Genomic DNA, 15,765 nt, shown 5'->3' on the forward strand with positions numbered 1-15,765 from the left:
TTTTATGGATATTCTAACCACTCGACGGAAGGTTAATTTGTCAGTAGGGTAATATTTGAGCCATGTTTATACTTTTAAAGGGGAACCAATTTTTCAACATTTCTGCATGATTTGGTTGTTGAGTTGTAAATAAAGTGGTTTGTTGTTCAATGGCTCATTGAAGAAAAACTTGATGTGACTCAGATTTCTTTACAGTGGTGGTGATAGAAACCAGTGGTCTCAATGTGTACAATACAAACCATTTTATTTGCTATACAAAACAACCAGTGAACCTACACTTGTTGTCTTGAGTTTTTTTTTTTTTGCCTTTACAACACCCTGCATGTATCTCACTGCCATGAAGGGATTTAAAAAATAGTAGTTTTAGGTCAAAATGTATTGTAAAACGATGTCTCAGGCATCGGCCTGCATATTCATAATCATTTTATATAATAATTGCTATACCTTTAAGTTTCATTAAACTCCTTAGTTGTCTGGTTCCTATCACCACCACTGTAAACAATTCTCACTCAGCAAGTTTCTCTAGAATGGAGCATATCACAAGAAAAACTTCTCTGAATTACTTTGTTTACATTACAACCATTAATGATGCAGAAATTTTGAAAAATTGATGAATTTGCCCTTTAACATGCATTGGGCATTCACAACATCATTTTTTCCCACCTCAACACCTCTTGCAATGTTGATAGCTTTATCCTCGCCTGGGGCAACTCCCCCTGCCTTAATGTCTAAATCTAATGTGTGTATATTAAAAGTATGGTGCATAAAACAACTGGTAAAGCTAGAGAAACCAGAATGGGCCAAGTGATAATGTAATATGAACTGTACAATAATTTTTTGTTCTGAAATAACTGTCAATAAAATGTTTTTGAAAATATTCCTTTATTTATTTACAGAATTAAATCGTACAGTAGTATTCATTGGTATATGCTGGTGTGAAATAGAGATTCTTGTTTGAAATCTGCACTGTGGTCATACTATTAGAGCTGACAGGACACTTTAATTTCCTATCCACGTAGGTCATAAGGCTGTAAAAATAAACAGTAATATTACATACAGTATCATTTCCCAGTTATGCTGTCATATTGTATCTGCCCCCTGGGCGTTTAGAAGGAAATAAAATAAGCCTACATAAGTAGACACGAATGGTGTTGTCAATGAGAAGATGGATGTTCTTTTTTAGAATGGCACCAGTGAGAGCTGAACTGTGTATGTTTTAGTGGAGACCTGTGTCCTGTGCTGTTATCCGAGTCCACTTAGGGGACTTCTACTCAGACAACCGTGTAACTCAGCAATTCCAGACTGCTTTAGCCACTGCTCTGCAGTGCTACTCCTCTTTTTCAACTGAGCAACTGATGTAAACTACTGACAGATTTACAGTTTATACATTTTCACAGTTATTTTTGCTTTATGCAAAGGCTGTTTAACAAAGGCTGATGATTTAGAGTTACAGGGATCTACTTTCTTCATAACAAGGGTGAAATAGCAGTGCTGACTGCTCAACATCTGTTCATACAGAATTCCCTTACTCACCAGTTCTGACAGATACAATTGTTTCAGGAGCAATATTCATTTAATACCTACAGACCAAAAAAAGACTAAGTTCTGCAGGAAAAACAGCCTTGGTCACAAACTGAGTAAGGCCTCTGGGTCCCTTTGCTGTCATTAAGTGGCAAGGATCTTGCACAGCCAATTTCAGTTTACTGCAGTTTCCCTGTTGATCATCCTTTGTTCTTGGCACCTCAAGCCCCTTAATAAATAAAAAAGAAACAAATCTATTGGTTAAACTTGCACATCTCCGCACAACAAGACCAATAATTATTTAATTTCTGTTATATAAACTTGACCACCCCATGCCAGAATGGCACAGCTCATTAAATGACCCATATCATGGAAAACTGAATTTCCCTAACTTTTGAGTTTTAATAAAGTAGTTTAATGCAGTACATAAACATATACAAATGTACCATTCACTTTAACCATGCCTATTCATGTTGGTGTTACTTACGCAGTATTTACCTCTAACTGCTTTTTGATGGAGACACAATACAAGGCAGCCAATCAGAACAGGGGTCCTTCATATCAATCTCAAAGGCACAGCAACAGAAACAACCTGATTCTAATTCTAATGAATTATTTAACTAATAAATTGAGAGAGTCTGGAAAACACCATAAATGGACGTCAGGGTAAAAATAAAATACAACAAAATGAGGATATGGGCCCTTAAATACAGAATATACTTCATTTGCCTAGATAGAGTCTAGCCTTTCTTGTGATCTTACCCAATTATTCCAGCAGGGATGAGGAGTACAAAGGCCCCGAAGAGGAAGGGGAAGCCCTTCATGACATGTAAGGTGGCAGGATACAGAGAGTTAAAGACTCCACTGGCCACCAGTGAGCAGAGACCTTCAACACAAGCCACGGAAGCAAACAGAGCACCTGAGAGAAATTACAGACACAATTATTATTTCAGCTCCAATTGTTCCCTTCTACTGTATAATTTGAAGAAGTTATACCTTGCTCTGAAGGATCCACCAGTTTGGACAGTTTGGATCTCAGAACTGGAGTGGAGGTAATTAGGAATAAAGACAGGCCATATCCTGGTAAAGGCAGATAAGGAAACAGATCCTAGTCATGTTTACCTTCACAACCAAGCTTTTCTTACTACAGTCATTAGATGGCAGTGCAGAGTAGCCTTAGGGGAAGACTGTATCTAAATATAGACTATTCTTCACTCTCCTTGCATGTCACTATTTGCATGCTCATTACAGTGCATTACTTGGCCATCAATCAAACAAAGTACACAAATACAGTAACTAAAAAAGGGCAGAGAATAATGTGAATGATTTCCTTGACATTTATCCTTTAATCTACTCTACAAAACCCAACACAATTATACTGTACTGAACTCTAAAAGATGGTGGCTTAGTCTGCCTGATTTTATTAAGGTTTAGTCATAACTAGATGCTAAACATTTCTCAGATTCATTTTCCATTACATAATCACTCACTGGAACATGAGGAATCCTTTAACCTCTTTTATAATACCTCCCTCCTGCTGTTCTGATAAAAACAGCTCTGTATGTGATACATGTTCTGATAGATCAGGGACGTGCTGTACTCAGGTAACAAAGACAAAGCATTTTTTAACTGCCACAAAATAGTCCTGGAACATGTGTTTGCAATCGTGAAATTTCATATGCCTCATACAAAGCTAATACATTAGTTGCTTCTGCTGTAATATAACTCCCTAACCAAACTGCATTTGCTTTGCCTAAAATAATGCATCAAACACTATTGATAAAATACACAAAATTAGCTTATCGGATCTTCGCTGTGTGGAAATGTTACCTGTGAACATGAGAGCTGTAGTGTTTGCCACAGAAAACACTACCAAGCCGGTCATGTTGGAGACCAGGCCTATGATGGCCACCCAGGAGTCCTCCAGACACAACTGGAAAGCCTTCAGGCCCAGCAGGCTGCTGAGGTATGACAGGTGCTGAGCAGCAGAACCATAGCCAATCAGCTCAGAGTCCCAGCACAGAGGAGAACTCAGCTCATAGAGCACATACAGCTCCCGAGAGCCAAAGTGCACAGCGACCACAAGGAAGAAGCAGAGAGTGTAGAGCCACAGCCTAGCCCTCTGTCCTCCCTGCCCTCCAGACATATAGAGATCATAGACAGCTCTGTGGTGCCGGGCAGAGAACAGCCTTGCCTCAGGATCAGGAGTGACTGACTCAGTCACAAAGAGGTAAGCGTACAGCGCTGTGGCCAGGTTCGTGGCCAGAACAAGCCAGAAAGGGTTGATATACCTGAAATCATAAGAAGCAAGGGTGAGACTTGTCAACACTCGAATATAGAACACAGATTTAAGCACAATCTTCAATGATTGACAAAATTCACACAATTTTCCCCTTAGCTGAGATATAGTCGTTGACTAATGTAGCTAAATTAGCATTGTGCAAACTGCCTCAAACTGCATATTCTGTTAGGAAACCTCAAACAGAATTGCTTATGTGGTCTCTGACACTGTATGATGGCATGGACGATTTAGTCTAGTGAGCCCTTGCAATGGAAAACAGTATAAAGTGGTGCTTGAAAGTTTATAACCCCTTTAGAATTTTCTATATGTCTACATAAATATGACCTAAAACATCAGATTTTCACATAAGTCTAAAAAGTAGATAAAAAGAATCCAACTAAAATAAAAAAGGGTCAAAAACATTATACTTGATCATTTATTTATTAAGGAAAATGATTTATTTAGGAAAATTATCCAATATTACATTTCTTTAAGTGGCAAAAGTATGTGAACCTTTGCTTTAGGTATCTGGTGTGACTCCCTTGTGCAGCAATGACTGCAGCTAAATATTTCCAGTAATTTGTAATTTGCAGCTCAGTCCTGCATATCAGCTTTAAGGAATTTTAGTCTATTCCTTCTTCAGCTCTGTGATGTTGGTGGGTTTCCTTGCATGAACTGCCCGCTTCAGGTCCATCCACAACATTTCTATATGATTAAGGTCAGGACTTTGACTTGGCCATTCCAAAACATTATTTTAATTCTTCTTTAACCATTCTTTGGTAAAACAACTTGTGTGCTTAGGAGCATTGTCTTGCTGCATGACCCACATTCTCTTGAGATCCAGTTTATGGACAGATGTCCTGACAGCTCATTGTTCCATCAACGATGGCAAGCCATACTGGCCTCAGATGCTGAGGCCCAAAAAAACAGGCCCAAACCATGACACTAACCACCACGTTTCATAGATGGGATAAGGTTCTTATGCTGGAATGCAGTGTTTTCCTTTCTCCCGACTTAACACTTCTTATTTAAACCAAAAACTTCTATTTTGGTTGCCTCCATCCACAAAGCATTTTTCCAATAGCCTTCTGTCTTGTCCATGTGATCTTTAGCAAACTGTAGACAAGCAGCAATGTTCTTTTTGGAGAGCTCTGGCTTTCTCCTTGCAACCCTGCCATGCACACCACTGTTGTTCAGTGTTCTGTTGGTGGACTCATGAACATTAACATTAGTCACTAGGAATATTATTCTTGAATTGTTGCACTATTTGCCTGCACAGTCTTTCACAGAGTGGTGAACCCCTCCCTATCTTTACTTTTGATAGACTTAACCTCCCTGGGATTCTCTTTTTATACCCAATGATGTTAGTTGTGAGATTTTCCACTAGGTTCTTTTTTGTAAAAAGCGTTGTAATTGGGTTCTCTATGTACTTTTAGGACTATCTATGTTTTAAGTCATATTTATGCAGAAATGCAGAAAATTCTAAAGGGTTCACAAACTTTTAGGCACCACTCTATGTGACTTTTCATGAAAAAATCATATAAGCACGGTATGGCTTTGTGGTATTGATGCCCTGTATTTAAAATAAAGGGGTTATTAAAATGTGAATAAAGCATCATTTCACTTTTTGATGTAAAAGGTTGTACAAAATAAAATGGAAAATAAAATAATTGATAATCCAAAAAAGGTGGAATAAGTAATATATAGTTTTTTGTCAGAGGTGCTAATTTTTTTATAGACAACAGCGCATCTCCAGTTCCATAGCTCCAGTGCAAAACTAAAAAAGCAAACTTTGGACATCAAACACGCCTTGGCTAATCAACTATATTTTGGGTAAGGGGGAAAACTGTGAAACACTGAACACTGAAGTTATAAGGAATGTCTCATGAGGCACAATATGGGATAGCCAATTAGAAAAGAGGTAATTTACATATACCAGTCTCAAAAGCACAGTAACAAAAACAACCTGTTTAATCCTAAGTGATGAAGAGAACAGAACTGTAAAAATTATGACTGTTTTTGGTACAGACCTGAGGGGAAGAAATAAAACACAAGAAAAGTGTAGGATTAGGGCTCTAATGTGTGTTTGGAAAACCAACATTTTAATCTCAAAAAACTGAACTGAACACAGACACTGTTAAAATAACAAAAACAATTACCCTTGTGCTCGTCGCCATTCTCCTCCAATAATGCTTGCAAACATTCCAGCAAGACCCAGACATGCCTCCAGTATTGCCACACGAAAGGTGCGGGAGCGCTTGTCACTGATGTCTGCCACATAAGCAAAACAGCCAGCCAGGATGGCATTAAAATCCCCAGAGAGGCCACTGCAGATCCTTCCCAAGAGGAACCAGGCCACAGGCAGCTTCATGTACATCACAATCAGGTAGATACTAGCCTGGACAGCAAGGCCCAGACTAGGGATGATCAGAACCAAGCGGCGACCCGCTCGATCACTCCATGAGCCAAGCAGGATCACCACAAAGAGGCCCACCAGAAAACCTCCCAAACTGATGTACAAGTTCCAGTGCGCAGTTAGAGCTTCGACCTCCTGGATGATAGACAAAAAACATGACCAAGTGGAGGGTCTACTTCTCTGGGACACAAATTAAACTTTGCTTAATTGGACTGGGAATGAGGAATTTCCATGGAAATCTGTTTTTCTTGCCCGGATTCTGACTGCGATATATTTTGAGGGTCATTTGCAACAAGGCAATAGCAGCTATTTAGCAGCTATTGGTCATAGCACAATCATACTAAAATTATCAGATGGTCAGTGTAGGTGTTTCTAAGGCAGTGGCTGCATCAACATACCTTATCAAAAGGCAAAAACTTATCTGATGTACTTCATCCAAGTGGGCCAGCACTGATTTTGCAGGGTTCTGTAAAACCTACATCTATTTTTAAGCCTTCAAATTGATCTATTTATCTCTCTTTTTCTTTCAAATTCAAGAGGCATCAAAATGCACCCAAATGTTGTATGAGCCTTGTGTTTTGGTGTATATTAAAAATGACGGTGACATCATTAAAGTCAACGAGACACAGAAATTATATTACATTTTCCTGACAGTGTTGCTCGATTGAAACTCGGGATCAGGAGGTTTTCTAAACTAAATGAATATTGAGCTTGATGATGGGTGGAGGCGGATAGAGGAGGTAAAACATGTTATTTGTTATTATTATTTTCCCATACCTGCTAATGCAAAGTGATGTAATCAAAATCCAGAAAATGTTTTTGAGGTGGACAAAAGTCACTATACTTTAAAGATCAAAGATTACAGGAAATCAAGCATTTTGTCTTTTAAATGATCGATGAATGACAAAATGCTTTATATGATCAGGGTCATAAACTAACAAGGCAAAAAAGATCAGTTTTGACTTCTGGTTGTTTAAAAAAAAGGAAAAGTCTGCAAGAAAACAAATAGGTCTTTTAATTGTTAATTGGGATCATGAAAAAAAAATCTGTTTTAATGCTACAGGAGTTTCAGGAGGTTCAGTTACAGGATAAATTCAGTTCCTGTGTTTTACTACTAAGAGTCCTTGGGCAAGACTCCTAACACTACCTTCACCTGCCTGTGTAAACTGATCAAACTGTAAGTCGCTCTGGATAAAAGCGTCTGCCAAATACTGTAAATGTAAATGTACTACTGCACTACACAAGCAAGTTATTATAATACTGAAAGACAGTAATGCGGAAATGTTATACTAGAAGAAAATATTATATTAGTGTTATGCAGCACTGTAGAAACAGCAACGCTTCTTATAACGTTACTGTATATCTTTTTTGTAAGGGAAGTACAGCTAATGAAACAAGGACTTTGAATTACCCTGAACGGATTTTTGCACTGACCCCACACGGCCACCGTAGCCAGAGCCGGTAAAAACAGCGCGGATTTTTCGCTGATCTTCAACTCATTTTCTCTCCATGCTCTACAACGCCGTGGTGTGTATATCATCGTCTGCGCAAATTGAGCGCACCCCTGTGTTCGTATCTACCTTCTGCAGCTGATCGTGTGCAGCGGAAGAGTTGCACCCTCCTCCTTTCGTTCCGTTGTAGCCCAGATCCTCGCTGATGCGGTCCCACAGGTACTGGGTGTAGAGGGGCATCTGCAGCGCCAGAGAGAAAGTGGAGAGAAACAATACGGGCTCCACCGTGACCGAAAAGGGACACGAGTACGGCGGAGCTCTACAGGAGGAGGAGCTTTCGATCGAGTCCTCCGGCTCCGGGTTCAGCGCGTCTGCAGGCAAAATCTCTCTAGTGTCCGAGTCTTCCTCCATGACAGAAGACCACCGTTCAAAACCCCAGCTCAGTCACTCAGAAACCTCCGTTTGGCGAAGCTTCAGGTTGGAAAAAAGATCCAACTGAGAAGTTCCCCAGTCTGAGCTGCAGTAGCTGCGTTTTCACCCCGAACTTTGTCTTCGTCAGGTCACGTGAAAAATAGCCTGTTCAGCTCCTTGTTTTGCTTGCGCAAGTAACGTTTTCTTGAGTCCAGGAGAGGGAGTAGTTTACTGCAGTCTTAGAAGTCGAGAGATTAGTGCACAGACACGAGTTACTGTTTTTAAAACTGTGTACAAAAAAGCCCCAAATACTATTCCCTAAAAAAAAATCACAACACACCACATATAAGTATACAAAATATACAGACACAAATGAGTAAATAAAACCAATTACTTTTTGTTATACATGTACAAAAAAAGTCACAAGGCCTTTACAACATATACGTTATAATACAATATAATTTATTAAGGGAGAAAAATAAACATAATTGTTAAGCTATGTACAAAAACAAACCAGCAAAAAAAACCCTAATACCCAGGGAAAAGTCACATACAGCTTATACAAACACTAAATATGCAGGGCAAAAAATAAACTGAGCAAACTACTATATGGCTAAAAGTATGTGGACACTCCTCCTAATTATTGAGTTCAGCTGTTTCAGCCACACCTATTGATGAAAGGTGTATAAAATCAAGTGCAGAGCTATGCAATCTCCATAGGCTGTGTAATTTCTGCCTTACTAGATCTGCCCCTGTCAACTGTAAGTGCTATTATTGTGCTTCATGAAATGGGTTTCAGTGGCTAAGCGGTTGCCCACAAGCCTAATATCACTGCCAGGCGTCAGCTGGAGTGGTGTAAAGCACACTTGCACTGGTGCAGTGGAAATGTCTTCTCTGGAGTGACGAATCACGCTTCACTATCTGTCAGTCTGATGTATGAATCTGGGTTTAGCGGATGCCAAGAGAACGCTACCTACTAGAATGCATGTGCCGAAAGCAGTTTGCTGGAGAATTGATAATGGTCTGGGGCTGTTTTTTCCCGTTAGTTCCAGTGAAGGGTAATGTTATTGCTACAGCACACAAAGTCATTTTAGACAGTTAAATGTTTCCAACTTTGTGGCAGCAGGTTGGAGGAGGCCCTTTCCTGCTCAAGCATGACTGTACCTCTGTGCACAAAGTGAGATCCAAAAAGACCTGATTTGACAAGTCTGGTGTGGAGGAACTCCAGTGGCCTGTACAGAGCCTTGACCTCAACCCCACTGAACACCTTTGGGATGAATTGAAAGGTCGATTGTGAGCCAGGCTTTCTCGTCCAAAAACAGCATGACCTTACAAATGCTCTTTTGACTGAATGGGCACAAATTCACACAGGCACACTCCAACATCTTGTAGAAAGGAAAGCCTTGGCAGAAGTGGAGGATAAGTTGGAGGGGGGCAACTACATATGCCCATAGTTTGGGAACAGGATGTCCAGCAAGTTCATTAAAGTGTGATAGACAGATCCACAAAACAGTGAATGGAAGTTACTGAAATGATCCTAAAAGGCTTTTAACAATTTTGTTATATTTGGATTGCTGTGAATAAAATTGATTTACTGTTACTGATTTACTGTTAGCTGAATTGATTATGTAGAATGCAGGCTTTTGCTAGGTAGTCTTCAGTCCCAGGCAGGTTACTTCACAAACCCCTCTCCAACTTGCTATAGCAAATAGTCTTATGAAGAAGGCCTTGATAATGAATGGCATCAGGGGTGTTACATTAGCTCCATTATAAAATTCCTCAGTAATCCCCTGCAAGTTGTAGTAACCATGTTTTCTCATACAAATCTTAAATGGAAGTGCTCTTTCTGAATCACACAGCTTTCCTGTGTTTACTTTAGGCCTATGCTCTTTTATCAGTAGTAGATTGAATACTGAATAGGGCTGCTCAATTCATGAACCTTAAATTGCAGAGGTTATGGCATTTTTACCTCCAAAAGTATTCAGTAATCTTTGAATTTAAATTCATTATTTGTTCTTTTAAATGTTGGGACTGTTCCAGGGCCTTTTGTTGCCTGGTCAAGGATCAAGTGAGCTTATAATGGGATTCTAAGAGCTTACGTACAGGAAATCATTTCAGAATGCTCTGCTCATGATTTAACCTTTTACGTAGTTTTTTTTTCCTCTGGCAAAACATGAAGACTAATACTGTAAAATACAGATTAAATTACTCACTGTAATTTGTGCAGTTGCTTACTCTCAATTCAATCTTACATCAGTTTATGAGTATGTATTTAGACCTATGTCTTTTGATTTGGTTTTGCCAAAACCACAACTAAAGTCAGGCTCAGCAGGGAGAAGACAGAAATTCAGATTACTTGGCAGTGCTTATCAGTCATTACCTTTTCATCATGAGCTTTTTCCAGAAAGAAAGATCAGATGATTGCCAGCTATTGCTTTGCTTTGACTATAAAGACTATAAATGTCTGTTTTTTTTTTTTTTGGGCCTAGCTGATAGGCTTATGCTGTACTTCAGGGGTGCCCAACTCCGGCAAATTTAGGGGCCTTTGATGTAATAAATGTATTATTATTATTATTATTATTATTATATGAAGTGTTTCGGTTAAGTACTTCCAGCAGCTGATATTTCTCCAGAAAATCCTGTCTTCTGTTTGGATCTTCAGCGGGCTTCTCAATGGCTTATTCTTGTTTACTCTGATTATCTCCATTCATCTTTTTGCTGGCCATCCTCTTCCTCAAAACCTTCAGCTTTTCCAAGCATAATTGTCTTTCCCTATGACTTGGTACCTCTAATAATATATCCAAAGTTTAATTAGGTTTTCTGGGCTTTGAGTGAGAAGTGAAGTTTGATTTAGCCAAGGATCTATTTTTTTTTTTTATTTTCTTCCCAGGTACTCTCAATCTTCATCTTGTTGCTGGCCATCCTCTTCCTCAAAACCTTCAGCTTTTCCAAGCATAATTGTCTTTCCCAATGAATTGGTTCCTCTAATAATATATCCAAAGTTTAATTAGGTTTTCTGGGCTTTGAGTGAGAAGTGAAGTTTGATTTAGCCAAGGATCTATTTTCTTCCCAGGTACTCTCAAAAGTCTTTGCCAGCACCAAGGTTTCAGTATTTTTCCTGTCCCTCTTTTTGATTTTCCAGCTTTCACATCCACAAAGAACCACAGAAAAGACCTGAACAATTATGATCTTTGTCTGTAGAGACACCTCAGTACATTTTAAGATCTTTTAAGCTCATTCATTCTTGTTTTGCTGAGTGCCAATCTGTGTTATATTTCCTGACTGCAAGATCATTTATTGTTAATAGCTGATCCAAGCAGGAAAAAGCTGTTCATCACTACTGCATCTTCACCATCAAAGTAAGTGGTCTTGTCCTGTCTTTCCATTCTGTTCTTTAACTTTTACTTTTAATTTTTAATACATGTAAATATTCTGTTAATGATCTCATCTCTTCTTTTGTATTTGAGTTTTCTGACGGATGCCGTAGTTACCCTATCAGTCTACTTTTTTTGTTCAAAAAAGCCAAAATTTTCCATGATGATGCTCCATGATGTTCCCAGTTACGTACATAAATTGTTTATCTATAATCTTCAATCTTCCTGTAAAAATGAATAACTTCTACATCAGTCCGTTATCTCCAGCTTTCACACTGACTCAGCTCGTTCTAAAGGTCCCGAGAGGCCTGAACTTATACCACATACCATAGAGATGTGTATATACTTTCTGGAGTGATAGCATTGATATGTACATGGTCTTCTGCATGTGTTTCTGGGTATATTGTTTCATATTAGATGGTTCAGCAGATGATGAGAGATGATGATCCTAATGACAGGCCCTGGGGTCAAAGTCATTCCTCACATGTAAGCAATAGCATGCTGCCCTTGTGTTAGGTAAACAAAAGACGTGTCATCATGATGAAGTGCAGAAGAACTAAGCTTACTAATGTGACATTCCAGAGGGCCTCACTGCCCTCCAAAGGTACAGTGCATAGTGTGCACTGAACCAATTCAAAAGGTACAGGATTACATACTCTACCTGTTTATTTATGCTCAATGGAGTATGAGGTACTAAGTGTTTTTTTCTTCAGGAATGGTAGTCATGGCCATTCCTCATGAGTGTAGATGTCCAAGTCTGTACTATTGCATTATTGTGTAATTGGAAAGATCTGCTGGCATTCTTTGAGAACGAGAGCTATTCCATGAAATAGCTAAATGAAGGGGCTCATGAGTGGTGCATAGGCCCTGTCATTTGGCGTTCACAAATCCAGAGTGCAAGTGAGCATAATTAGCTTTGCTCTCCCCATTATCACTCAGTGTAATGCTAACCAACATGGGGTGTCTGTTAGCAAAAGAGTTGGCAGTCACCGTTCTTCTTTCAGCATGTTGAGCTGTCTAATGACACTAGGTCCTGGTCCTGTGAAAGGGGGAGACCTAGCTGCTTGAGACCCTGGCCATGACTAAATTGGAGAAAAAATCTGTTTTCTGTCACAATAACTAACTTAACATCCTACCCAATCACTAATTAACATTACCTTTTTCCTTCTATCTCTTGATATTTTAAATTAAATTCACAAGCTGATTCAGGAACCACATGAAGTGGTTCAAGCTGGCTGAATTATTCTTATGAGTGATGAATGCACTCTAAAGGGTGAAAATAACAACGCACTTGTGTTCCCTATTTGAACACATTTTATGTATTTGTTTTCTGTTTTAACACATTTTGTGTTAAAAGTAACATCACATCTGTTGTAATAGAGAGGACGCTTACTTTGTTGTGGTTTCTATTTTTTATTCCTCATTTTGCCACTACCAGAACAAAACCTAGTTTCTCCATTTTTCATGTTTTCAACATAATTTAAATTTACATTACTTCACAATGAGTGGACCAATAGAAATTGCATAAAGTAAAATTTTGTTCCATTAACTTACATTGAAAGTTAATATTTTATATGAATATTTTTTCCTTTTCCTATAAAGTTACTCCTGGATATATGAGGTTTTATCCTGACAGTGACGACGTGTTCAATGCTTGAGGGAAAACCCCTAAAAGATTGATTGAAGACTGATATGTTTTTGATTTTGAATAATATTTTTCAGTTCACTTTGAATCCAAAGTGTACACGTAGAGGAGAGGCAAAACTATGAGAAATGTCAAATATCAAAGTTTATTAAGCTTGCATTTTTAGTAGATGATTTAACCTTGTGCCTGGAAGGAGTATTTTGAAGTTAAGGATGACCTTAGAGAAGCACCAGATTTTACTGTTAGCATTAGCCACACCTGTAGCTCTTTTGTGCTGAGTAGATGCCGATCTTCAGCTGCAGTTTCATGCCATGGTTAGGATTAGAGCTCCACAGACCCCAACTGGGCTGGAATGAGCGGAGGGGACAGACGGCAAATCCTTTCAGTGAGGGAGATGAGGTGGAGGTGAAGGGGATGAGAGCATGAGCAGGGCAGGCAGAGAGATGAGATTTGTAAATTAAAATGTAATATATTATAGATATAAAATATTATAACCTGCTGTCGATATATTGCGAAAAAGTAATAGAAAATACAATAATAGATTTTTTAAATATTATATTTTTATGGGTTGCCTATAGTATGGCAGAATAGTGGTTCAATGGTTCATGGTAACCTCTGGATGACCCCTGTGACCCTCGCTTATCCAGGCTTTACCAAGGGACTAGTTGTTGGTCAGCTGTTTTCTGTAAAGTCAAAGAGAGAGAGAGAGAGAGAGAGAGAGAGAGAGAGAGAACCAGCATATATGACCCAGCATTATGATTTTGTCTTTGTACATCTACTCAGTTGTAACAAAAGCAGACTCCACAAGCTTCAGCGGTTGGTAAGTGGGCCTTATTTTCCTCTAAATGCTTCATAAATATCTAAAACTAGATAGATATTAATCTGATTGAACAGTTGGCACAGCTATATACTTTAAATAGTAAAAATAACAAAATTAATCATTTCAGTTGGTAATAAATCATACTGAATGGTATTATTTGTTTTGGGAACCTCTTTTTTGTTTGTTTCCTATTGAAAGCTTCACAGCATCAATTTAGGAAATTAGGTTGTGACACTTCTTTGGCATAAGCGCTCTCGGAGGTGTGACCTTACTCCCTCGCTCAGGAGCCTCGCTGCACACCCCAGACAGAGCAGCTGTTAGGGAGTTATTTTGGAAGATACTGAATTTTATTGCCTTCACTTGAGCTGAAAGTGAATCACCAAGTTCATAAATCTAGTTGCCTCAAGGATGTTTGCCACTGAATGGTTCATGAATTCATGAAACCGTAAATCTGTGAAGGAATTTTTCTCCTTTGAGCTGATTTTCACATTCCTTCTCTTCTTCCGAGCCCCTGCTTTTTGATTCTACCAGAGTCAACAGAAACACCCGTCCATTTGTTTGTCACAGTGCTTTTGCTGAATGGCGGGAGTCCAGACATTACATGAGACAACACCTTGTTCATTTGCAGTCATTAAACAGCCCTGTTGTAAAATTGTCAGTTTATGTGTTCTTCAGGAATGTTCAGCATGCTGTGGTGCATCATTTACAGAGAGGGTGGTCCCCAGAGTGTGTTTCTTGTCTGATCTGTTTTTGTGGTTTCCTGAGGTCACCTGCTTTAGCGCAGAGCACGCAAAGACTGGCAGCTGTGTACTCAGGCTCTGTCATGCAATATTCTGGTGCCAAACTATTCTCCACAAACTGAGCTTCCTCAGCATGCTGAGGGTATGTTATTTCAGGCCTACTGCTTAAGAAAACACTGAAACAAGACTTGTTCTTAAAATGCAAAGCAGCAGTATTCGTTTTTTAATTCAGTAGTGTGGTGTTGGCCTTAAGCTTTCGCGCAGCCAGTGGCTGGATTGGACTCCTAAGGCCTTTTCCAGAACGCCTGCTCTGCGTTCATTTAGATTGGCTATCTCTTTTTTGTCCTATATACAGTAGCATAAAATAACAATGTATAGGAGCAACAATACACAAAAACAAAAACCAGGCACTGTAATATGTTTGTAAACATGAATAAAGGGATTTGACTTAATGCAGCAATGAAGTAGAACAGACTGATTCTTGATCTGTTTTGCTTCTGGTGATTATCCTGCAGCATAGTAATTTTCAGCCAGGCCCCTTTTGGTCCCCAAACCTATTATGTCTCTTGTTCCACCCTTGCTCCATCTCTTTTTTATCTCCTTCACCAGTGTCTAGTCTGAAACCCCTCACATTATTAATCATTGTTCCCAGCTGATTCTGGTTTTATGTCTGTTTATTTATAGTCCTTAGCTACATAATATATATATACTCTATACTATACTAATGTATATACTCCTAATGGTCATGTACTACTTTTGCACACAGGCCCCCTGTCTTCTTGGTTTGGTATTGCTTATCTTTCATTGTTCATCCTGAGTGTTTATAGATCCGTTTTTGGCTTGTTCTTCATTTTATTTATTTATATATTTATTTATTTTTTGGTTGTGTTTTTTGTGCAGTGTTGTGGTGTTGCCTCATAGGGTTGCATTTGCATTCTGCCTCCCTTGCTTCAATACATGCCTCTGTTGATTCAATATATTTTATTGCAGAATTTTACTGCAGCCTCTGTCATATTGAGATGACTAGTAGCTTAGTGATAGGAGAGGTGAGCCAAGAGAGGTGAGCTGGTTGCCGTTTCAAATCTCAGGACTGATAAAGAAAGACA

At 38.9% G+C, this 15,765-nt stretch overlaps 1 protein-coding gene across 1 annotated transcript; it reads right to left on the reverse strand.

The window, feature by feature from the left end:
* Positions 1-846: 846 nt before the first annotated feature.
* Positions 847-8,407, reverse strand: slc46a1 (solute carrier family 46 member 1). Its single transcript, XM_036563863.1, has 6 exons — positions 7,799-8,407; positions 5,962-6,353; positions 3,352-3,812; positions 2,518-2,601; positions 2,284-2,440; positions 847-1,750 (listed from the first exon to the last, which is right to left on the reverse strand). The coding sequence occupies exons 1-6, from the start codon at positions 8,078-8,080 to the stop codon at positions 1,696-1,698; spliced, it is 1,431 nt and encodes a 476-aa protein (XP_036419756.1). The 5' UTR covers positions 8,081-8,407; the 3' UTR covers positions 847-1,695.
* Between the last annotated feature and the right edge of the window lie 7,358 nt (positions 8,408-15,765).

This window comes from Colossoma macropomum, unplaced genomic scaffold (assembly GCF_904425465.1).
Source record: "Colossoma macropomum unplaced genomic scaffold, Colossoma_macropomum, whole genome shotgun sequence".
In the NCBI taxonomy this organism is placed as follows: Eukaryota; Metazoa; Chordata; class Actinopteri; order Characiformes; family Serrasalmidae; genus Colossoma; species Colossoma macropomum.

Excerpts from the sequence above, each read along its gene's own strand:
- slc46a1 (XM_036563863.1), bottom strand. The coding sequence starts at position 8,080 with ATGGAGGAAGACTCGGACACTAGAGAGATTTTGCCTGCAGACGCGCTG. Across the intron at positions 2,602-3,351 it reads TACAGCTCTCATGTTCACAG|GATATGGCCTGTCTTTATTC; the intron begins GTAACATTTCCA and ends TGCCTTTACCAG. Across the intron at positions 1,751-2,283 it reads ATCCCTGCTGGAATAATTGG|GGGCTTGAGGTGCCAAGAAC; the intron begins GTAAGATCACAA and ends TTATTTATTAAG.